The sequence below is a fragment of the Toxotes jaculatrix genome, chromosome 8 (genome assembly GCF_017976425.1).
Source record: "Toxotes jaculatrix isolate fToxJac2 chromosome 8, fToxJac2.pri, whole genome shotgun sequence".
NCBI classification, from domain to species: Eukaryota; Metazoa; Chordata; class Actinopteri; family Toxotidae; genus Toxotes; species Toxotes jaculatrix.
In genome coordinates, this window is record NC_054401.1 from 10,965,164 (window position 1) to 10,990,051 (window position 24,888).

Consider the following 24,888-nt stretch of genomic DNA (forward strand, 5'->3'; position numbering starts at 1 on the left):
TAAGGTTCCAGTTCCAAACCATAGGCCACAATACTTAGCACTACATATATAACAGGGCTGTCACCTTGGAGGCATGAGAGTCATACTCTAAGTAGCTAGAGCAACACAGTTCAACATAAATACTTATGGGAAATAAATGCAGAAGTGTACAAAGTCCTAAACAGATGAGTGCAGCTGGAGAGAAATGACTAAAACACTGTTCAGTGTCGAAACACACACACACACACACTCCTTGCAGAGTCCAGTGTGTTGATGGGGACCTAGATAAGAAGGTCTGGGTTGAAGCCAATGGGACCAAACTGAAGTAAACTGTGTGATACAGTTTACTTAGCAGAGTGGAAAAGGATCATCTCCAGCACAGATCGAGTGTGTCTGACCCAGCTGAAGTCATCTGCATATACTTTTGACACATACAGTATTGTATAGAGCCCATCAGAATATCTTACAACAGCTTCCATTAAGTAAATGTCTGTCTTTTGGTGTCTTCTTTTGTCCAAAAAACCTCACAGTAAAATGACTGAACTGTGTCTTTCTAATGCAAGTACCAGGATTTACCCATATACCTCCCTATCAGAGGTTGTCTCTGTTTTTCTTCCACTCTTCTCTCTGTCCTGTCCACTCCCCTTCTCAGCAAATCTCAAGGACGCAGTGGTTTTAAAATAAGTCCAACTGGACAGGAGGGCAAGGACACACAGCAAAGCAAATTTAAGAGCAGTGCAATTCAGAATAAATACAGTAATCTCCCTTTCTCCCCTCTCTCTCTCTCAAACACACACACACACACAGAAACAGGGGTGGTGGGTATAAGGAAAGCCCCTGTGTGTTTATGCAGACAGTCTGACTCCAGCTGATACCCCGGCGAGGACTACTGGTACAGATGTGCAGCATGCATCATCTAGATCTGCCTCCATTCTCCAAACCACCCTCAGTTTGCGCTGACAAGACCAAAAAATTAATAAATAATTAAAAAGAGCCTTTAAGTTTGACCTCTTGTGTTCACTCAGACATAGCAGGGAATCTAACAGCAGAAGACCTGCCTCTAATATTTCATGTATTGGAAATACGGTATGTGGAATGGACATTTATTGCAAAATGACATTGTAGTTTAATTAATATCTCAAGTTTCTCAGTAATTTTATTCACTGGATTTAACAAAATTAGATGTTCCCCCAGCTATGTTTTTGGTCTCTACCATCTCAACAATCTGGCTCTTTAGCTGCTAAATGCTGAGCAGGTAGTGTACATTGGGTTTATCCAAGCTTTTTCACTGAAAGCAGCTGTCTGCTGCAGCTGAAAATCAGGCTGATGGGAGCGGATAACCATCACAAGTTGTGGCCTGGAAAACCCGAACAATGAGCCCAAAGTGGGAACTGCGGAGTTGGGTAAAAATTCTCTGTGGGTTAGTCATTACAAGCAAATCTGTTTATCTGATCTGTTAATATGAGCACAATGATGAGCGCTTATGGTGTTTTTATCCTGTCATTGCAATTTAATGCATAAAATAATTGTTTGTGTGAAGCCAGTTAAAGACAGTATAAAGTCAGACGAATGTGTGTGGCTGAGTAGTGTTGCCGATCTAGTGTTTCTGGCTCTGCACTCTCACAGCAAGTGTGCTGAGGAACTTCAGCCAGCTGATACAGTAATCACAGACAGATACACAAACATACATGTGCAAACATTTTTCCACACATTATCTCAGACCCATTAAGCCGTTCATCTACAGCACCAATAAAGCTGTACTGTAAACAGAGAGGCCCATAAACATATTTCTAAGTCTAATGACAAATAGTGTTGAAATCATCTCACAGCTGTGTTTCTCTCCTCTCTTTACCTCCTCCACTCTCTCACTCCCCAGACCCCCATGTTTGCAGTATTCTCTCTATCCACTCTTCTGTTTCTGTCAAATTCCTCAAATATCTATTTAGTGTTTTCTCTCTTTCTTTTCTTTCTTTCCCTCCAGCAATGGAAAACAAAGATAAACAGACACAGTCTCCACTGTGCTGAACTATTGTACACTTAACAAGAAAGTAAACAAACAGGCATAACCACACATGGACACACTCACACATAGGGAGAAACAAAGACATGGACACACACATGAACACGAGCCATGGTGTCTCCCTTTGCTCTCAGTGGTCATGTGACAAAACACTTGCATCCCATCACCTCTCACCTCCCCCCCTCTCTCTGTGTCTTTCTCTTGCTCTCTGCTTTCTTTCTTTCTTTATCTCAGCCAGTAGGAATCTATGCGCTTAGTCAGAGCAGGGAGGAGAGGCTTGGCAGGAGAGGAAGGGACAAAGGGACGTGTTGAACAAATGAGAGGAAAAAGAGAGGAGGGAGAGAGTTTTGTGCAGAGAATAAAAGCCGACTGAGTTCCACTCATTCTCTTTTCCTCTTGACTCTCACCACCCTCGACGCCTCATGTAGATGTAGGCCTGCTCCAATGAGAGGAGGGGAATGTGGTGGGTTGGGCATGCAGTCCAGGCCTGCCAACACATACTAACACCAGAGCAACATTTAACTCCCTTAAACACACATTTTACTGACGCTCCCCCCCACCCCCTCCTCTCGTCTCCTATAAGCCTATTATCACATTTAAGCATTGAGCAGCTAAACCCTAAACTACCATGTGTGTGTTAACTCAGTCCTCACCCTCAGTGAAGGGTTCCCAGTTGTAGAGGCGACCCATGAACTCCTGGGTGTTAAATGCTGCACACTGCTCTGCTCTGGAGTCCAACGCACCTCCTCCACACACCTGGAAGACAGAAACAGAGAGAGACAGAGAGAAAAACTTTTAAAAAACTCAGTGCCACACATTGATCTGATATGAAATCACTCAGCTAGAAAACCTGTTTCTCTCTGAGTCCCCAGAGAAGTAAGGGTGGAGTGGACTGTTGCAAGGAAAATGTGAGGAAAAACAGCTAATAAAGAAGAGACGAATTAACTTGAGAACATAGAGGTAAGCGCAAACACGCCATACCCATATACACAAACACACACTCACACTCACACACAGAGTCTTCATGCTGCTTTTGGCAGTCACCAAGTGTATTAGAAGCATATGGAAATAATAGATTTTTTGGAAGCGGTCGCTCACATAAATCCACCATGGCTTTCAGTGCATGACCACAGAATGCTAGTGACTGTGTGAGCATGTGTGTGTGTGTGTGTATGTGTGCACATGTGTGTATGAGCACATGTCCAACTTGTGCTCATTCAAGCAGAGTCCTTACGGAGCCATAGAGTGGAAAGAGTTTTAGCATACCTGCACTTAAACGACAGCTGAAACATCGGCACAGACACGACTCTGCTGGTTTATACTGCGCTGACTATAACTCACTGAGCTTTGCCCCAGTCCTGTGGGACACACACACACACATGCATGCACACACTGTGGTGAAAATAACAGTGCATCTACACTTTAAGTATTGTACTTAAGTATAATTTTTGCACTTTACTGGGGTATTTCCATTTTATGCTACCTAACACCATAAGGTAAAATCCACATACAAGCACCTCTAAAGCTCATTAAGTAGCTTCGTATTCAATGGACAGAGATGAGAGAGTGGTGAACAAGCTCATTTTCCAACATGTCAAACTGCTACTTTAAGTACATTTTTGCTGATTATATTCCTGTACTTAAGTAACATTTTGAATTACTTGTAATGGAGTATTTTTACATTGTTGTACTTTTACTTGAGTAAAGGATCTGTAAACTTCTTCCAACACTGCACACACATCCAGCTTCATTAGGTATTTTTTCCTTGGTAAACCACAACCATCCTGCCTACTCAAAAACCCACTGAGTTTACAACCCTCTGATATACAGCTGGTTCCAGCGCACACACACACACACACACTTGCATGCCGCACACAGAGCTCTCAGATTTCCTTGCAACTCTAATCTCTGTCAGCTCCACAATCTTCTTGTCTTTCCCTCCTCTCTCTCTTTGATTCGTTCCTCTTTTCCTTTCGTTTTTTTCTCTGAACCTCTGTTCACTCGCACAGCTGTCACAAACAGCTGGAAAGTTCCTAGTCACTCAACTGGGGAGACAAGAGCAAGGGAGCAGTCAAGTTGAGATACACACACACACACACACACACACACACACACACACACACACACACACACACACACACACACACACACACACACACACACACACACACACACACACACACACACACACACACACACAGATCGAAAGTTCCCATGTGAACCCGCTTCAGTGACAAAGTGGAACTAAAAGACTCTCATGGATAAAACGTCAAAGCATGCACTCAGTGACACTGGCCTTGCCGCATTTCACACTTTGACTGTGCTGTGTGTGAAGGAATGTACGTGGCCGTCATGTCACCAGGCACTCATAAGGATCATCTGTTGTTTCTTGTTCTGGTGAAGTGTGAAACCAGCCCGTCAAACTTTATATGGAACGCTCCGCCACAGTTTCACACTGCTGAAGCACATTTAGTGTTGTGTTATTTATGGGTGATAAGTTACAGTCGGTTTTAAGCCCTTTTTTATGAAGATGTGTTTGCCTGCATCCACTGAACATGTGAGTGTATGTAGGCGCTTGAAGGTCAGCGTACGCATGTGACCTGATGTTTTCAAGTGACTGTGTAAATCTGTCCGGATGTGTGTGAGAAATGCGGTTGGTAATGGTTGTAAATATTTCTGCTGGACATAAACATGTTGGGCCCTATTTTAAACTGGGTAGTTTCTGTGTATCAGTACATGCGTGCGTGCTTGTAGGACCATAAACAGTGAGTGGACAACAACCTCAAACACACGCACAGGGATGGAGAGTGTGCACGAGTGGGATGCTACAGTATTGTAAAAAAGAAAGAAAGAGCCTCCTTAAAGAAGGCAAAAAGGGGATGTAAAATGAAAAGAAAGAATGCAAGAAAGTGTCAAGAGTGCACATTCATGCGTTGGTGATTGTATGAGTGCTGCAGGGCGAGTGGATTCTCTTTCCAAAAGAGTTTAGGGTGTGTAAAAACAGAGGGAGGCTAATGGGCTGAATGAAAAGAAGAGGGAGGGGAGAAACAGAAGCGGGAAGACGTGTTCACTGGTGTTTCATGGTTCGGGAGGAGAATTTGTGTGTTATTGTAAAGGTTGGTATACACTAGTGTTGCCTCATTTACTGTGAGTCCAGTGTTAGGGAGGTCTCCTCATAACCGCCAAGGAAAGGGTGAGCAGAAGGACAGAGGAGGGGTGGAGTGACAGGGGGGAGAGAAATGGGAGAGTGGCAGTTACTGAATGGGCCAAAGACAGAGAGAATGGGGAGTGATGGCTTTTACAGAAGCAAAATACTTAAAGATGTGGTGAGGATGGGTCTGGGCCTGTGGATGGAATCAAAACACTGAAACGACAAGAACGCCTGTGACACAGTCGAAGCCATTCAATCACTTCAACAAGTAAAAATAGAGATTTAACTTTCCTGGCCTCATTCCAGTATATTAACCTGTGTATCAACCAATTAAATCTAATGTAAATATGCCTACTTAACACTGGAAAAGCCATATTTTCTAAAGCAGTGAGCATAAACAAAATGTTGGTAATAATCCTTCACTGTACAGAAAAACTAATCTAAGCTGAATCAAGTTGAGCAAGACTGTAAACTCTGATGGATGTTTACAATGGACAGTTTAGGGAATCATTTGTTTTCTCATCCAAATAAGTTTGGGTAACCCCGGGGTTTGTTTAAAATCTGTTTGTCTGCTTTTGTTTCTTGTTCCCTTTGATTTTTTTTAGTGATGTCTTCTAGGTTTCCCACAGCAATTAGCTTAGCAAATACAATGATAATGTATTTGATGTATTAGATGTATTAGATGATACAATAATTACTGACAAGACTGACAATCAAAACTACTTAACTAAGACCCAAAACCAGGATTTCCCTATAACTGCAATCACAACTCACTCAGATTATCACAGCTCATTCCTTAAATAATATTAAAGTATGTGAAAGAGAGCAACCTAAAACCTAAAATGGGCTTGTGTAACTAAAAATAAAAGAAGCAAAAGAAGTAAAAACTGGCAGCTACTGGGCGGCAGACTGACAGGGTGAAAGATGGAGCAGAGAGCAGGTGAAAGAAAAGTGAATACAGCTGGTAAAAGAGGATTTTTGTACGGGAGCTGTGAAACTTGCAGATGTGTTTTACTGCCAGGGAAGGGGGGAGGAGAGAGAAGGTCTGTGTGTGCTGGGTACTGCCTGCAGGCTACAGACTTTGCTCTGCACACACACACACAAAATTGCCACACACTTAAAAACAAAAACACAAGCTACGGTCCTGATCAGACATAACACTCAAACGTGAAACACAAACACCAACCCAGACAAGACTGATGAGTTTTAGGGAGGAACAGATTATGTGGAGGGCAGGAACCTTTCACCACGTGTGTTTCTGTGGGGGAAATCCCGGGCGACACGTCGCTGTCATCTTACTAAACGCTCAGTCATTCTCCAAGTAAGTCTATGCCTGCACAGCTGGCCATTTCGCCTCAATACGACATGCAGGTTAAGGCTGGCCGGTCATTCCTGAAGCATTACCGCAGCTTTTCACAGACTAAACAACAGACTGTTGGCCCCTGGAGCCATTAATCAACATACTCCACACTGCAAGACTAATCACTGCATGCATGCACGCAAATCCATGACATGTGTTAATATGTTGTCGTAATATGCTCATGTATGTGTTTGTCCACACATCCCCCAGCTAATCTTGTGACCGAGGCCGTGTGTCGGCACCACCCAGCCTTCAGCCTTGGCCCTGGGTGGAAGTCAGGAGTCCTCCAGAGGAAACGCTGCTCATCTATCAACAACAGGCAACGAGTGAAGGAGGAGGCCCCACGCTGCGTGAAACAAACGGAGAGATACTTCGTTGTTGTTTTCAGGGAGAAACCTGAGTTCAAACCTCAAAACAGCTTAACTGTCCGAGGCAAAGAAAAGAAAAGGCAAGAAAGAAAAGAAAAGCACTAGATAAACGTTGTAGCCACAAGATCAATAAATGAAACCCGAACTTCACTTGAAAGCACTGAAAATGACAATATTTCCATGTTCCACTTTCCATGAAACAGCTCCTCAAACCCACATCATATTTCTAAAAACCAGAGTGTTCTTAAGCACAGTGATGACTCTTGATTTAACACGTACTTTCATAATAATACATCGGCGTGAGAAACAGAATGAGGAAGTATGAACAGCTTTGCTTGTAGTTCTCAGGACTCATGTTTACTCACAGATCCCAAAATCCACAGTGAACTACTTAAAAAAGAGCTGCCACTGTGAAATGCTGCTTCCTCTGCCTGGAAACTTCTGCATCTGGATCGAAAAATTGCAAAACTTGGTCTTTTCCTGTGAATTCAAATCACTGCTGCAGAAAAAAAAAATGTGCGCTCAATCTTCAGAATGCTAATGTTTTTGAGGATTTTAGTTTGTTCTCATTCATATTTATGGGTTTAGGCTGCTCCCGAGTTGTTTGGTTGTTTTAGCATCTTGTGTTATCTGTCTCATGTTCTTTATCTTTAAGTTCAGTTCGACAGGTTGACATTTTTGGCACAAAGACTAGAAAAAGGGGGAAGCAGCCTGGCTGTGTCTAACAGTAAGAAATCCTCATACCAGCACCTCTGAAGCTCACAAATTAACAAGTTATATATTGTTTGTTAAATGTGTACAAAAACTGAAATGTAAAAATGGCATATTTTGGTTTTACAAGGAATTATTTACTATTTTTTGGAGTCTTTCATCTTTACACTTAAGTTGTATGGATTAAAAATACAAGATAAAACATATTAATTACTGGACTTTAGAGGGGCTGTTAGATAGATTTTAGTTAGAAGGGTGGAACACAAACGAGAAAACAGACCAAAACGGATGAAAAGGAACATGAAAGAAAGATTTGAGGGAAACTCAGAGCACACAGGAGCTCATATAAACAGACTTTAACAAGCAGAGGTACCTGTTTTCTGTTGAAAAGCAGGTAGCTCAGCTTGTTAAAGTAAAGCAAAGAAAGTGCAGATCAGTCTGCACGGGGCTGAGTGTTTGTGTTACGTGCGTGTGCCACAGTCAACACATCTGGGTCTGATTGTCACTTCATGAGAACAGCAGTGAGCGTGGCAGAGTCTGCACGCAGTCATCAGAGCTGAGGAGTGTGGCTCCGTCCTGATAGTCGTAATAATTTATTTCCTGTGTAACAACGGCAATTTTTTTTGTAGTATTAGGTCAATAATATCTGTTTAAATCAATCTCAAAAGTAACAAATTACCATGAAATCAGTTGCACCAATCCAACTTATAACTTTATAAAGTTTAGTTTTCTTGATGGAAACCTGATGCCTCACAATAAATAGCATTGTATTTGCAGATTTACCCTGAACAGCCTCTGAGGCAAGACGTTGCTGCTCGTCTTACTGCTGTTAAGGCGCTGCAATAACAGGAGGCAACTCAAATGAGCCCATCAACAATTCCTATCAATGAAGAGCTTCTCTCATCTGGGTTTTTGGCAGATGGACAGTAAGAGGACAATATTCAGAGAGACTATTAGTCGTGACATCAAACTGAAACTACAAACATGGAGAGGATTTTGAAAAGCGGGAAGGAAATGCCCTCCCGCCCCCGTTCCCAGTGAAAATCAGGCCCTCGTGTCTGCTGGTATAGATCTTATTAGGCCATGTGGTGAACTGCTACCTACATACATCTTAAACCCACATGCTCCTAATCTTCCCTGACTTGCTGTTGCAGAGGCACAAACTATGAGAGACTCTAAATATTTACTCTGAAGAGGAAGACAGGAAGAGAAGCTAAAGTGAGAGGCAATGCTTCAAGAATCAACCAAAATTGGGGTGAAACACTTCAAAGGCTGAAAGTGAAGGACAAGAAGAGCAGCATGTGTTTCTGTGAAATGTCTGCTTCAAGCTGCTGTGTCTCTTCTTTTTTTGTTTCAGGCCGCTTCTTCTCAAATTCCACCTTTTCCTCCCTTCTCCCTCTGACAGAATAACTTCTCCTCTGGTTACACTTGCACTCGCTCTCACACACACACATATATACAAACTCTCTCTCTCTCTCTCACACACACACACACTTTTCCATGAATCTTTCTCATCCTCTGACACAAACTTCCTCTTGTTTTCCTGCAGGATTTCTTTCTCTCTCTTCTCGTCTCGTTCTATCTGTTGCCACAGTTGACCATCCCTACATTTACCCCTCTGCCACTAACACAACCGGCCTTCATCTCTATTTCTTCTTTGTTTCTCTCCCTCTCTACCTTCTCTATCCCCTTGCCCTTTAGTTCACCCTCCCACTACTGTGTGCAGATTTTCTAAAAACAGTACTCCCTTTCACTACTACTTAAGTGCGTCACTTCCTCTGCCACCCTCACACACACACACACACACACACACACACACACACACACACACACACACACACACACACACACACACACACACACTCTTCCCCTCTTGCCCTTCTCATTTCCTCTGTCCCTCTCTTGGTTCCCCACTTGCTCCTACGCAACAGTAAAAACACACACATACACTCAGCCAATCACACTTATGATGGGCCTCAGGCACGCTGTGTTATGACAAACACACCTAATAGATAATAGAATGTGTCACACTCAGTCTGGCTCACTCCCTTAATTACACACAAAGACACACACACTTATATACAGTGCCTACAAGCCTGGGCAACGTTCTGCATTCATCAGCACTTTAAACCTATTTTTTAGCAATGATAAGGCATATAAAAATGTGAACCAACAATCTGCTGCAGGAGCAAACAAGGCTAAAGCAGAGGCTAATGCTGGGTAAACACGTAACCCTATGAGTCAGGCTCAGCCATCACAGGACTGCTATTAGCACTGCTGGCACACACAGGCCATGTATTCTGCCAGCTGCTAAATCTGTTTTAACATGGGGACTATCACCCTAAGTCAGGCAGACACAGACAGAGAGGGGGATGAAAGACAACAAGAGAGGCTGGCAAATTATCTAAAGAGGAAAAAAAAGTCAAGGGCCTAAGAGTGCCAACCTGGCTCCAGCTTCAAGTGGCTACTTCCACTCAGTGGGAGCCAGACGTGATGTGTGAGTGAAAAAGTGTACGTACGTTTGTAGGGATCTATACGTGTGTGGTATTTGTTAACGTCAATTTTATCTTTTCCCTCTGCACTCTCACTTAAGTCAGACCTGCTATGAGAGGCCTGTCGGTGGAAATAACCCGGTCACATGTCCCTCTCGGTATTTTTGTCCCCCCATGATCAAATCTTAAAGACGGCTATAGATCAGTTTCCATCTGTTTATTTCATGCGTCTGTTCCTCCATCCACAGTGTGCGATATCTCACTCAAGGCTGATCGATTTTACTTGAAACCTGAGGGGGAATGAAACTTCTCACAGCAGTATTAGATTTAACTATCGGCGATCGAATTTCAGAGCTGATATCAAAACATTACTTTTTTCAATACCTTACTTGAAAAAAGGAGGAAAGGAAGAATAAATTTGTTTTTCATTGCAAATGTTTTTTCATTTGATAGAAGAAACAAACTAAATGTTATATATCATACATTAACTTTTTTTTTTTTTACTAATTAACACTTGGCTAAATAAGGGTGAAGGTGTTAAATCTTTGTGGTTGTGCTTGAAAACAGTAACACACTGAAGCTGAAATCTGTGACTTTTCATATGTTGTGGCTCTTTCCTGATCTCCAGGGACAAGAGTTGAATGATTGATGTTTAGAAAATGGCAGAGATGGTGGAAGGTTGAGGGAAAGCGCACTGTTAATTTAAAGCAGTCACTGCGAAAGGTGGAAAATGTGCAAGCTAGTCAAGTGTGGTTCGCTGGGTTGATGCATCTGAAATTGATTAACATATGTGAAATGTGTCCCATGTATTTGCCAGGACAGATGCAGCCAGACAAGCTGATTAACAGTGGAAGTGGACTCTATCCACCATATTCACTCTCAAACACACATTTAATTGAGTGAAATCAAGCGTGGCATTCCTGTGTCAGTGAAACCTGAGTTACAGCGAGGGCGACCTCAGTTTCTCACCTGTGTGTTGAGGGTGAGTTGACCTGACCGGCCTGCCTGTGTCTCTGGCTGCTCTTCTTGGCAAAACGTACACACACTTTGCTACTGATACTGCTCTCGCTGTGCTGCACTGAGTGGTATGGAGCGGGTCGCAACCCCAATCATCACTGGAGGCCCCAAGCCAGGACAGGACGTTACATCAATACACACTGTGCTACTAACACACACACACATACGCGTTTACATACAACAAACACTCGGGTAATGGCGCATATTCATACTGACAGGGATACTGAATGCACACACATGCATACAATCACGTGTATAGCTTCACAACTGAGGTGTGTATTCTGGTTGTGACCCAGAATACACACATGCCTTGGAGTAGCGGAGGCACGAGGAGGCAGTTTCCATCCGAGTGCTCATAGACAACCAGCTAGTGTTGGAACTGGGGAATGATCTGCCTATCAAATACTCTCTGCTGACCTTCAACTCCTCAGTTTACGGCTGCCTAACTGCTCCCTTCAACACATGGCATGCATATAAATCAAGAACAACTGCAGGCTATATACAGCTGCAGCTGAATACAGCAGAGGTAAGCACTGAGCCAGCTGAAGTGAATTACCGAGGTTATTAAGAAGAGGAGAAGCTAGTAAATTAAGTGGAGTATTCTTCTTGTTTCTGGGGTTTACAGGTGAAGATTTTACCTGTGAGAAGCACCTGCGGTACTCCTTCTCTGGGCCAGAGCATCTGTAGACCTGAGGAGCTCCTCGTACTCCGTCCCTGCCTGATTCGACGCCCAGGTGCGGGATGTGGGGGTGTTGTAGAGGGTAGATATTCCCGGCGGGTGGGGCCTGCGGGCTGAAGCCCGGGTGGAGCTCCCTGTCTCTGTGCATGGGGCCGGGGCGGTGGAGAGGAGGGGAAAAAGGCGAAGCAATGGCAGGGGAGTTTGGGCGCGAGAGAGGAGAGATGGGAGGAGGTGGAGCGGTGACGGAGTGCCAGTCAAACCGTTGGCGGTTGTATACAGATGGTGATGAGGAGCGTGAGAAGGACTGAGAGGATGGGACTCGCTCTCTCCACCTTGAATGCTCTGTAAGGGTGTGTGAGGGTCTGTCAACATGGCGGTGCGGTTTGCTAGTTGTTGTGGTCGTTGTGGGCACCTCCTCAGCAGCAGGTGACTCCGTGCTCTCCTGCTCTACATTCCTCTCTTCCTCCTCTCTCCTCACTTTCTCCCTGTCTTCTCCATCACTCCCCCTCTCCACTTGCTCTCCCCTGTTGTTCTCGGCTTCATCTTCATTCACGACTACTCCAGGTGCTGGTGTTGCAGCGTCAGTACCGTTAACCGTGTGGCGAGCCTGTCGGTTTGGGCGGTGCAGAGGTAAAGAGAAGGGGACCCTGCCGTACCCAAACTGACCCGGACGGATGGTGTTAGATCTGTGGGTTAACAAGAAGGAGGCAAAAAAAAAAAAAGGGGGGGGGGGGGGGGGGGGGGGGGGGAGAAACAGAGGATATTTAATTTACAGAGAAAGAATTAGAGAAGGACAGAAAGAGCCAGAAGCAGCTACAGAGATAGAGAAAACAGGAAGACAAGATGAAGTTCAGACACGGTTCATGTTCTCTGTCCAGCATAATCATAATCGACATGAGCAGGCAGAGTAACGTAGTGCCTGCAGAAGAACCAGAAATGATGATGCAATAACACAGCAAATACCAGAGGCACAGATGGGCATAGCTCCAACACCCAACCCTCAAACCAGCATAACAAACGCTCTCTAATACCTAAACAATGTCAACACTTTAACTAATAGCACCCGAATGAATCCTGAGTAGGTACGTGACATGGTGCTCTGAGAAATCAGCGTTTCCTTTTATTTTTGGTGATGTCTTTTTGGTACATGTGCTTTGTTCCTTGTATTTTGTGATGAGATTACAATTTTTTTTCTTCGTCTGCTCAGATGTGGTGGCTATTGCTGCTCATCCTAACAACTGAGTTCTTCTTATTTATCCTAAACAAACCACCGTTGCTACTGCCAGCAATGCAAAAATCACTTCCCGTATGTGAGAGACAAAGGCGAGGTAAGGGTGCTGAGCAAAGCAAATATAAAAGCTTCCATTACCTGGAAATCAGATAAATCACTGTTTAGAAAACACTTAGACTTCAAAGAAAATGTTCACAATTATTGTTTTTAGAGCCCAACTGATACTGGATTTTTGAGGCCAATATCCATATGTGTCACTGATGCGTAACAGACGTGTAACACCTGATAATTATGTATTTTTACAATTCAAAAAAATTAAGTGCTTTCTGGTGGACAATCTCTGTTATGGTAGAGGCTGAAAGTTCAAAAGAGCAGTTGAAATAAATCTCACGGCAAGCGGCTGTTCTGGGGCTTTCGATCAAATCACACAGTGTTTCTCAGTACATGTAGGTGTAGCAGATGTGGCCCGTTTATCATGGATTTTTTTTCTGTTGATTTTTGTAAGGACTTCTCATCTATGTTGCCTTATGAGTTTTAAAAGTGTTTTAAAAGCTTTGGAACAGTGGCCAAAAATGCTGAGATCGTTTTTGTCAGTTTTATAATCAAACATATCTTTGGCATTGTTTTAGTATAATTTCTTGTTATTTATCGGCCATCATAAACGCCAAAACTAACACATCTGGGATAAGCTTAAGTCAGGATGTTTGCTCTGTTATTGTCCAGTCTCACCTCCTCGCTGGCAAACCCTCCCGATTGGTGGAGACCGACCTTCTGCTCCCACCTCCTCCACCCCTCACCGCTCCTGGATTGGTCGGTCTCCTGATGATCCGTGCCGGCTGGTTGTAACCATGTGGAGGAGGGTTATAGGGTGATCGGTAAACAGACACAAGGTCCTGATTGGTTGAGGAGAATTCTGACTGGTAAAAAGGGGGAGATGGATTGGCCTGTCTAGGAACAGGAGCTCCTCCTCCTCCCCCTGCGGGGGTATTTCGATACAGAGACAATCCTGGGTTGTGATTGGCGGACAATGGTGGGGAGTGATAAGGTGGGTGCTGTCCGGGGTAACGAGGAGGGTAGTAGGGGTGCACAGGTGAGATGGCAGGACCTCCAATGCCCCCAGGCAGATATCCCGCCCAGTTAGGTGGGGAGTGGGAGAGGGGAGGGGACTGTGGAGGTGGAGGAGGTAAACACTTCCTGCTCCTCTGTGAGATTCCAACGCCGCAAGTTTGAGAGCATTCTGACCACTCCCCCCAAACAGACCACACACCCTCCACAGGCTCCGCCTCAAACGCCTGTCTGGACCGTCGGCCTGCCACCTGAGACACACACAGAACAAGAATGACACTTGATTTTTGCTTCTGCAAAAAAGTCAGAGTAATAATTACACAATTTTTAGGGTTAAAAGTCATTTTCATTAATAATTCCCGTAACAAGCTCCCAGAGCTCATGGGAACTTATTATGGGAAAGAAGGAAAAACCAGGGAATTTCAGCTCACTAGAATATAACACAAAGAAAACCAGAAAATATTAATACTTAAGAAGCTGGAACTAGTGAACTTTTTCTTAAGAAATTACTAAACAAAATGGAGGTTTCTGGTTTCAAAACTTATAAAAAGTTCTGTGGGACACAAAAAAGGTTAGGAGCCCTTCAACTACGAGCTACACTTCTTTTGACTTCCATCAGGATTACTGAGAAAAAAAAAAAAAAACTTAATAAGGTCAAATTTTTTGAGAAAATGTCAAATTCAGAAGTTAGTTTTTAGCATTTTTTGTATTATTTCTAAGTGTTTAGGCTGAATGAAGTTATAAAGACTAAAGACAATTATTAAGTCAGTTGAAAATAGTCTGCCAAGTTAAAAAGTGTGTTACTACTGACTGTAACCCTAACTCTGTTGTGAAAAAAAAAAACATAAACAAAAAACATGGAAAGCCTTGGCAATATTTTAAAAAAGTACTTAACTTCATGAAACTGTTGCCACTGCAAAATCTAAAATCTCTGGAAGGACTTATTCCTTCACAGTAACTGAGTCCACTGATGAGCTTCAGTCTCGTGAGTTTCCTTCCTCGGAGGCCAAAATATAAATCTGAACTCTTCGTAGTTCAGTCAAGCTTAGGAGACACTCAGTCACCTGCCAACAGCTTATGATGGATAAATTCACTGGAGTTGGTGTCGTTTGAACGCACTGCAGAAGTGACATGATCAGGGCTAATCTGCCTGTGTATTTGTGTTTGTATACATATCTGTGTGTGTGTGTGTGAGAGTGTTTGTAAGTGGGTATGTGGGTGCCAGGTCGGGCTTTGATGTCTTCCTCTGTGGCTGTAGATAAATGTTTCTCCTCTCATTTCATAACTGACGTACTGGCCTGGTTGGCAGACAAGCAAACATGAGAGCTGAACAAAAGTTTCCATTCAGAAAGAACCACTACATAAATCTGTGCTCCACTTTTCTCTCTCTCTCTGGGTGTGTAAATATGTGTGTACACGGGCATTAATGTGCAAGTAAACATAAAGTATGAAGTGTTTGTGGATGGAAGGGAGAGGACAGGTGTAAGTGGAATACTTGTGTGTTTGTGTGTGTGTTTCTGTGCTCTCCAGTACTGTCCAGTTCACCACCAGATTCCTGCCTCTGTATGAGGTAAAATGGCAGGAGGGTGGGAGAAAAGGAAAGAGAAAGGGGTGAGAGAAACGAGGGGGTGTCAAGGCAGACAGGCCTAATGACTCTTTGTGTGTGTGTGTGTGTGTGTGTGTGTGTGTGTGTGTGTGTGTGTGTGTGTGTGTGTGTGTGTGTGTGTGTGTGTGTGGAGGGGAGGTGTGGTCTGTCATAATAAGTGACATCAAACACACAGCTGCCACATAACTGGGACCATTAATGAGCTCCGTGCAGTGACCCCACAGCAGCCGCCATCGACCTCTGGAGCTACTGGTTACACTCCTACGACACTGTACCACCAGGCCTGAATGAGTCAGGGCTGTAGCTGTAAATTGTGGATCCCATTATTTCATTTTTTTTTAAAACACAGTGCCCATACTTGTGTTTCTGTGGACCCTCCCCAGCTGTGGGCCCCTTTAACCGATAATTTCACATTTTGTCATACTCACAACAGTACTCACACGCCCATATGTAGAAGTTATTAGTCACTGCATTCTTCCTCCTTTCCGTTCTGCCTTTGAAAAGATCCTGTCCTCTTTCTCTTCTTTTTTTTGGTATTAGGAGCAACTTTACGCTCACACAGACCACGCCAGGGTCACCATTCAAAACTTCTGACACAAAGGTCTACTGAGAAGGAAACTTCTTCATCTACTTACTAACCAACAATGGTCACTTGGGGGCAGCAGAAATAAGTTGACAGTGACATATCACCACCTGTTAAGCTGATTTGGCGAAATTATTAGCAACTGTTTATTTACACAGCGAGCAGGATGTGGCAACATTATCACTCATTAGGAGTGATGTTTCTGTCAACTTGGTGAATGTAAGTCCAATATTCACTCTTTATTAGCTCTGATTTGGGTCTCTACCGGCTCCTGAAGGAAAGGTCTAGCTCTTAAGCTGCTAAGTGCTCCATTATGTTCACCGGCTGGTCACTAACTGTCTGTCTGCTGTTTGGTGCTATTCAGTAGTAAAGTTTTTAGCTGTAAACAGTGTCCTGCTGCATCGGGAAAGGATAGGTTCACCACTACAAACCACCCCTTTCAGATTGTCACGTTTCCACTTTTACATTTAATACATTTTAAAAATTATTTGGATTACCTCATAAATCCATTGTCAAAAAGCAGACCATTCGGCTGAAGTTAACACGAGGATTCAGCAGTCTGAATTATTCAAATCAAATAGGTATTTACGTTAGTATAAAATTCTCTCTGTGAGTTTTGCTTAGCTGCTACAGAGAGAGCACAAATAGGGAATCTCATACTAAAAAGACTGTATCTCTGGATGATGCCCACTTGATTAAAGTGCCTCTGACTGGTAAAGCACCATTTTGGTTTTGGCTGCAGTTCTGCACAGTATGAAGACTGTGGATCTTGCCCCTGATCTCATACATTCACATCCCACTAGGAAGATCTCTTTTCAGCTTGTATAGACAAGAAAAACGTAATTCTTTCAGTGTACATATCGGCATGTGAATATTGCTTTAAGGCTGACTTGAAATGTGCAGCTATCCCTTAATTGTGATCATATTTTACCCCTCTACAGCAGGGCCATTGTCTGTGAATGAGACTTGGGATGAGCTAATGACTCACCTTCCTTTTGGCAGCCTTGGTCACTGAGGTCGCGACCACCACAAAGCCCCACAGCACATAGAGCCTGCAGGGTGAAAGAAGTGGCAGAGACACAGGATTTTCAACATCAGCAGGTTGAATAAGCTCGTTCATAAAGGGCATAACTGTAACTGTGATCTAAACGTTAACTTGGTATATGCTGTGTGAACTCACACAGACTTTCATTATTCTCTGTGCAGTGATCATCAGCTTTCTTTAACTTTTTCCCTCAGTGTACATTTATTTAAAAACAGAGTTGAACGTGTTGAGTGAACACGCTATCAAATGTTCCAGTGACCTAACTGGACTTTAGCAACCAATTATGCCACTTTCTTTCCCACTACAGGTGGCATGTGGGCTCAGAGGGGGGGTGAACAAAAGTTTCTTTTTCCCCTTCAGGGTTCACAGGCAAACATCTCAATCAATCTGGGGAAGCCTGGGAGGCGCTAACAAACTAATGGGTTTAAACAGCAAGCATGTTTTCCCTCTGCATGCCTCTCTCTGGGACTGTACACACCCTGAGGATGTGGTTTTAACACACACACACTGGCAGGCGCAATCAGTCACGACATCCAAAATCATCTTGTATCCTGTAAGGTACTTTTTATTTGAGGTCTGATGTTCAAGGGAGGTGGTTTATGGTTTGGGATGGTGTTAAATTTGTCCTTTAATTTTGGGTTAGAGTCCTTAAATTTGACATGAGACTACTCTGGGAAGCAGGTTGACCCACTATAGACTGTGCAGTGAACCAGCTGTCCATGTGAAAAAGTCATTTAATGAGTTATTGAGCCTTTGAAGTCATTTTCTTTCCATGAGAATGTGAACAGAATGTCAGGTTAATGCACTTGCTGGAACAGAAAATCCACTTGTTTCAAAAAATTTCTTAAATCAGCTGGTTTTGTCTGTAATTATCAAAACCATCTGCACAAAACAGCAGAGACAAGTGTATTGGAAACAAGTGGAATACCATCGCTGCATCTGCCAAGAAAATAGCCTGAACATGATACTAAACGCCCTCCAAAGACGGACATTTCAGCGCTCACCACGAGACCCAAACCATCACCGCAGTCACCAGTCCGCAAGCCACATGTAGTCAGAGTAATTGGTCCCTTCTTCCCAGTGTGGTGCACCGCCGTGGTCTCTGGAAGCTTCCCCACACCAGACTACACAATTACCCCGAAAAACACAGACAAAGGTCCCGCACAGTCCGACACAACAGAGCCGCTCAGGCCGAAGTAACGCCCCCCTACCCGTGTCCACGTTTCCCTGGCCGCTACAGTGGCACATTGTAGAATAAACTCTGAGCCGCGGGGACAGGGAAAGCGAGAGAGGGAGAGAGAGAGGGAGCGAAAGATATGCAGCAGGGGGAAATCGCACAAAAATCCGCCCTGAGGAGAAAGAGAGAACTCAAACCTAAACCCAGATGCCTTCGGGTAAATTCCTACCATATATCATGCACAGCGCCCCGTGCGCAACAAGAAGGCGTCGTGCGTAAAAGCCAAAACTTTGCCACAAAACAAAACAACTTTTTAAAATCTCGACCACAGGCAACGTAAACACCCTGCTCGCTCAAAGGAGGGTGCAAACCCCAGTGTGGTGTTGTGCACAATCAGTCTGAGGGAGGCAACAGGTTGCAGCTGCGTAAGTCAAAAAGTTTTTACCTGAATAGTAAACCGAGCCGCATGCTCCTCTAAGAGTCTCCCGCAACGGTTCTCACTCCGCTACTGATCACCGCTATTGATTATCAGTCCAGTTTAATGGTCCGTTCCGGTCCGTGCAGTCCTTAAAGACATGTGATGAAGCCCTCAGAGGTCTTCTTCTTCTTCTGCTGCTGCCGCTATTCTCTCTCTTTCTGTCCCCTTCCTCTTGTCACAGTCACTCCCCGTGATTTTTGGAGAGTGGGAAGGGTTCCGTTTTTTTTTCTCCCCCTCTCTCTCTCTTTCAGTCTCGTTCACTCGACAACTTTTTTTCTTTTCTGGGTCCTTATTATAAACTGGTGTGACGCCTGGCAGCCAGGGGGCCGGGGGGAGAGAGGGAGGGTGAGAAAGAGGGGAGACAGGAGACACAAAATGGACAGATTACACAACTCTCTCTCACTCTCCCTCTCTCTCTTTCACACGCATAAGCCATACACTGCCACTGACTCGCTCTCTCTCTCTGACACACACACACACACACATACACACACACTATGGGCCCTGACTAAGCTATAATAACTCTCAGAGCCGCTTTCTTAGTTGCACAATCCAGCATAAGAATGCTCCATTGTACTAGGTCACACTGATCAGTAGTAATGATCTACTCATTGTCGGAAACAGCCCTGAGCTGGCAGCATCTGCAGCAAAGACACTTTGTTGGGGAAGTACAAAACATGATGGACTTACTATTGTGCCAATACAAACACTACTTGTTCTATAACAAAGCTACAGACATAAGTTCAAAGTGGAAAATGATTATTTTTCATCCTGCATGGATGAAATATGGCTGTTGACTCACTGGCAGCATGTAGCTGCAGCGCAAAAGATATCTTTTAATGATATAAACATGGCTGTGTTTTCTCACAGCTGTTTAATCACAGTTAAACACTTGAAACCAGACATGCTCCACCAATTCGGAGCTCAGATAATCAGATAAGTGCACCCAAGAGACATGACACTTCTAAGCAGGAATGATGTCTCTGTGTAGATGTGTGTAAATTTGTGTGTGAGGTCTGAAGCAGATGTGAAAACCGCTTGATGCCAACTTGTTTACACAATGTTTATTTGGTTGTAATCCACTGACTTTACCACTGAGTCAGTGCAGTTTAAAACTGAACATGGGGACAAAGTGGGGACAGAGTGACACAGAGCTGGAGAGGAAAAAAATAAAAGTTCTCAACGTTATAAAGTGTGTTGCTCAATTTTTGAGGAGGCTGATACATATACCGTGATGTTTGAAACCATTAAAAGAAAGTTTGAAGAAAAATGGTTTGGAAAGATCCGGTCACACCCAAACTTAAAGACGTGTACAGGATGCATGTTAACAAAAGTGTTCCCTGTCATGCTTAAAGATCTGCAGTTGCACAAATAAGAACTGGTATTTGTCCTCTATCTATTGAAGTTGACAGACTCAGTAACATTACAGAGAAAAAAGAGATTGTGTGAGAAAGAGGGAGTCCAGTTTTCCTCTGTGATGACTTGAGAGTGCCAGTTTTTAAAAACAGGAAATATTCTTGTGGACAAACGACAAAAACTGAAGAGGTTGCTTAATTGTGACATGTTTTATGTTGCTTATTTTGTCTGAAAAATTGGGAAAAGACAGATTCTTTACTCTCTATTTTGATTCTAAAAATTTATGGATGTTGTTGTAGACATAAAAGTAGGTTGTGAGAATTATATGACTTGGGTTTTTTTTTTATTATTTTACTTTCTTTGTAGAGTGTTATGGATCTGGTTTCTGTTCATTTGTGGTGGCGTTTTAAGTCCCTCGGGGACTCAGCACACTCATATCCATGCCACAATAATAAAAAACATCATCATCTTAAAAAAAAAAAAAAAACGAGGCGAGAGTTGATACATGGCTGATGCAGAAAGCAGAGCACGAGAGTAAAAGTGAAAATGAGGGAGAAGGGAGGGACATTGATTCTAATGTGATACTAAAAACATTGTTTACTACTGATCCTTTGGGAGATCAGAGTCCAGCTCATTGACATAACAGCACCTCCAGAGTTGTCTCATTCAAAGACATTTCTAATCCTGCTCTTGAACCTCGTTTATTCACATTTCCCACCCCGTCGCCACTGAGAGGAGAGGCGAGATGGTGGGAATGTGAGAGAGATGATGAGTGGAAGGGACGGCGGTTACATCGTGAGTTATGGTCTAATACATATTAACACACCCAGAGCTTGAGATGTCCCAGGGCCAGGCTGCTGCTTTTCTTGGACAGGCCTTCTACAACGTGGGCGCAGTAATGGTGACGGAGATTAGCGACTTCAAAGCCCGCTGTGAGCCAACAACTGAAGACTTAACCACATTACAGAACGGGCTTAAGATTTGATCTATCAAAATAAAAAAGTTCATGTTAAAGGCGCACCAAGAATGAAATGGGTAGATTCCACAGGGTAATGCACATGCACATGCATAGACACATAAGCAGTAGCTTAGGGTGTGATTAGTGAAATGGATATCTCTGTACTTCTAAGCAGCATGTCTATCAGTAACTACAATTAGCCAGAGGTCATTGCCATGACCACCAGTGGTCCGTGACCACTTATAGCCCTCTGCTCCCCTCCTCCCTCCTTCGTTCTCTCTATCCGCCTCTTTCTTCTCCCTCTTTCCCTATCTTTCTTTCTCTGTTGTCCTTGAGAGGCAATAGCCTACATGTTGGCCTGTGGACACGCGCCACCAACCACAGAACCCTGATTAGCAAAATGTCTGTTTCAACTCGTCACCACAACACACACAGATGTGGTGTGTATATGTTTGTGTGTGTGTCCGGGGAGGTCTGTATGTAACAGCAGATCTGTTATTTGTCTCGGATGGCTGATCTGAGTAATAGCACTGGAGATCAGAGTAGCGGGGTCCATGTGGGAGTGATAAATCACTCAAAAAAACTTCTTGCATGTACACACACCCTGCCTCCAGAAAAAAAACACACACACGCCCCAGCCTCAGGCTCAGACACAGTAGGCCCGTGACCCTTTTACTGTTAAAGTTAATGAGGCCTCCAGGCTTCAGACCAGCAGAGGGTCAGGGCTCAGGGTTAGACCACTGCAGGCTGCCTCCCGTGAAGCAGCAGCGAGACAGAGATATTTAAATAGGTCAACGAGAGGGGAACAGTATGAGGACCTGTCTGATGGTTATCATTAACCATTTTCTCTGCTCCAGTAATGATGACAGAAGAGCTCAGTTCAAACTCACATACAGAGACAGTGGTCTGAAACAAGTGTCAGAAGACACGTATGTAATCATACGTCTTTGCGTAGGTGGAAGGAGAATGTGTTTTAGGCTGCTATTTAAAATTCTTGAACAAACTCAATTTACACTAACTGCGTGGCTAGTTTATGCTCATATGGGCAACTTGTGTAACGGTTACGATTTTTTTTTCTGTGTCTATTTTGAATCCACCTCTGGATGGGAGTTGGATTGTCAGTTTGACATGCAAGTCCTTGGCACGTGTTGAGATTTGGAACGGCTTCTCTGCAGCCTACTGTTTCCCAAAATACCCCTTTTTACGTAGGTTCGAAGAGACATTTAAATGCATCTTTGCAAAAGTGTAATGCCAGCTTTACTCTTGAAGGGAAACTATGGCTCACATCAGAGCTGCTGCGTAAAACTCCAAAAACCCAACTACACATAATCTATGTCTGTAATCCAGTGAACAAACACAAACATTAACCAAGTCTCCATCAAAAACGTTTCCAAATCCTTTACGTACCAAATTAATAATAATTAAAAAAACAAAACAAAACAAAAAAAAAAAAAAACGCAAAAAACTTTTGTGATATTTTTCCTTAAACTCCTGGTGTTTTCAGAAATTCATTTATAGACTAACTGGTTATCTAGCAGCACATGGGGTTGCATCAGTGTGGAAGCAAAACAAAGAAGGAAAAGGTGAACGCACAAAGCACAATCATTTTACAGGACATTGACATTTTGTATATAAGGCAACTGGCTGCAGCACATGTGAACGTTACATGAAAGTGTGTCAGCACATGCCTTCATGAAAGTCTTCACACTTCGTCTGTGCATGTTTGCAGAGTCACAGAAGCAAAAGTACGTTCCAGGCTTAAGGCAGCAGGATGTGGTCTAACATACAGGTAACTAACTTTACACTGAGATTCTAAACTCAATGTATTGATCTTTGAAGGCACCTAATTCAACTGAGAGGAAGAGGAGAGCCCTGGCCTAACAGCACTGACAGCCTGAGAAGCCTGGAGAAGAGGAGGGAGGGAGGGAGGGAGAGAGAGAGAGAGAGAGAGAGAGAGAGAGAGAGAGAGAGAGAGAGAGAGAGAGAGACTGACAGACGGGGACACAAAGGGAGCAAAAAGAAAGGCAGCAGCAGAAAGGGGATGAAAGGGAATTTGAGAGAAAGAGGTAATGGCAGATTAGACGGGAACCGAGCAAGTGTAAAGGAGAGTGAAAGAGAAGGAACGCAGGAAGGGGGAGTGATTTGTCTGGCTCAGATGGAGTCAATATTTGCTCCATTCCACCAATCCTGTGCCAGGGTCCAGATCAAAGCAAGGCGTGTGTGCTCTGAAAAGGGTCCAGAGAACCAGGGAAGAAAAAGGCTGACATCTTTACAGTCTGGTCTGGATGTGGCCGAGATCACCATAAGAGATACTTTTCCACTGACGCCATTTTAGTTTGACCTCCACCTCTGAGAACTCATAGGCACACAGGTCCAAATAGGAGCCGTCGATGAACGTCAGACGGAAAATCATTGTGAAAGAGAATAAAGAGAAAACAGAAAGCGTCCAGAAAGGGCAGAGGAGGGCGATAAGACGATCAATGGGTGGAGCGCTCTAATGAGGAGTTACAGTCGTCACTGGCGAGACAAGGACAAGAGCGGGACAGGAGGAAGAGAGGTCAGCTCAGTCGGACCCTAATTGGCTGACGGATCTGCTGAAATAACCTTGTTCCAATTATTCACACAAAGAGCAATTGTTGCCCATTCAGAGAAGCCACTGGGCCACATATGTACACACAACAACAACAAACAATTAAAGCTGCAAGCAGCGATGACGGGCCCTCGCACCCCTTGCGACCCGCGGGAGTCGCAGCCGGAGCAGCCAAGAGTACCAGAGTCCTCCTATGTCCTCTCCTCTTCTCCCCAGTACACGTCATAGTACAAACAGGTTATTTCCTGTTACCAGCAGGGGGCGCCACGAGTAAGGCGGGAGTTTGACATATGGAGCCGTTCAGGGCAGAGCCCTCATCATGCTCATAAAGTTTGAAGATGTTTGGACAAAGTATGTGGACGTGAGAGCCATTCAAAATGTCATGGCAAATTCACCAAACGCCACCGAACTTTGGCGAGCCACAGAGGCCACGCCCTTTAACTTAGAGAAAATTCTGTTATAACTTTTGATCATCATGGTCTTGAGGTGAGGTCCACCAGATATGAAGTTGATCGGGTGAAATCCCTAGCACGAGTTCATCCGCATACCAATGGTGGAAAGCAGTGAAATTTGGCCGCCAAAAACAAAATGGCCGACTTCCTGCTAGGTTGAGGTCATGGTGTCAAGAGACTTTTTTGTGCGTCAGGAAGTGTTCTTTATGTGTACTGATTTTCATCTTCGTACTCCAAAAAAACCCATATGGAGAGGGGTATTTTAAATATTCAAGGGGGCGCCGTTGAGCCATTTTGCCCCGCCTAATTACAAAAACCCCATCAGAGTCTAGGACCAGCCCCCAAGAACGTGTGTATGAATTTTTATGATCATAGGAGGTGGTTAAGGTCATTACAAATCCAAACGTAATTTCACGGCGAGGGATCGTCAGTTGCCGCGCCGCCACACAGATGCCATTGCACCCAGCTTCACGGCCTTTATAATGTAGCTTCACCAAGTAGTTGGGAAGGTTGTAGAGCAGAAACCAAGCCGATGGTGTCAACTATTAAGGAGCAGTACACTTCAGAGTA

At 43.9% G+C, this 24,888-nt stretch overlaps 1 protein-coding gene across 5 annotated transcripts in view; it reads right to left on the minus strand.

The window, feature by feature from the left end:
- adamtsl4 (ADAMTS-like 4) overlaps window positions 1-19,264 on the minus strand; it is a 31,533-nt gene extending 12,269 nt beyond the window's left edge. For 4 of the 5 annotated variants that reach the window (XM_041044102.1, XM_041044101.1, XM_041044100.1 and 1 more), the window contains exons 1-5: window positions 18,930-19,264; window positions 17,251-17,314; window positions 13,738-14,324; window positions 11,737-12,463; window positions 2,653-2,755 (exon numbers count right to left, since the gene is read on the minus strand). In XM_041044102.1, coding sequence (XP_040900036.1) covers window positions 2,653-2,755; window positions 11,737-12,463; window positions 13,738-14,324; window positions 17,251-17,314; window positions 18,930-18,952 — 1,504 coding nt within the window. In that variant the 5' untranslated portion in view covers window positions 18,953-19,264. Of the gene's footprint in view, window positions 1-2,652; window positions 2,756-11,736; window positions 12,464-13,737; window positions 14,325-17,250; window positions 17,315-18,311; window positions 18,436-18,929 lie in introns of those variants that run through there. The other variant, XM_041044098.1, reaches the window with a different exon arrangement.
- Between the last annotated feature and the right edge of the window lie 5,624 nt (window positions 19,265-24,888).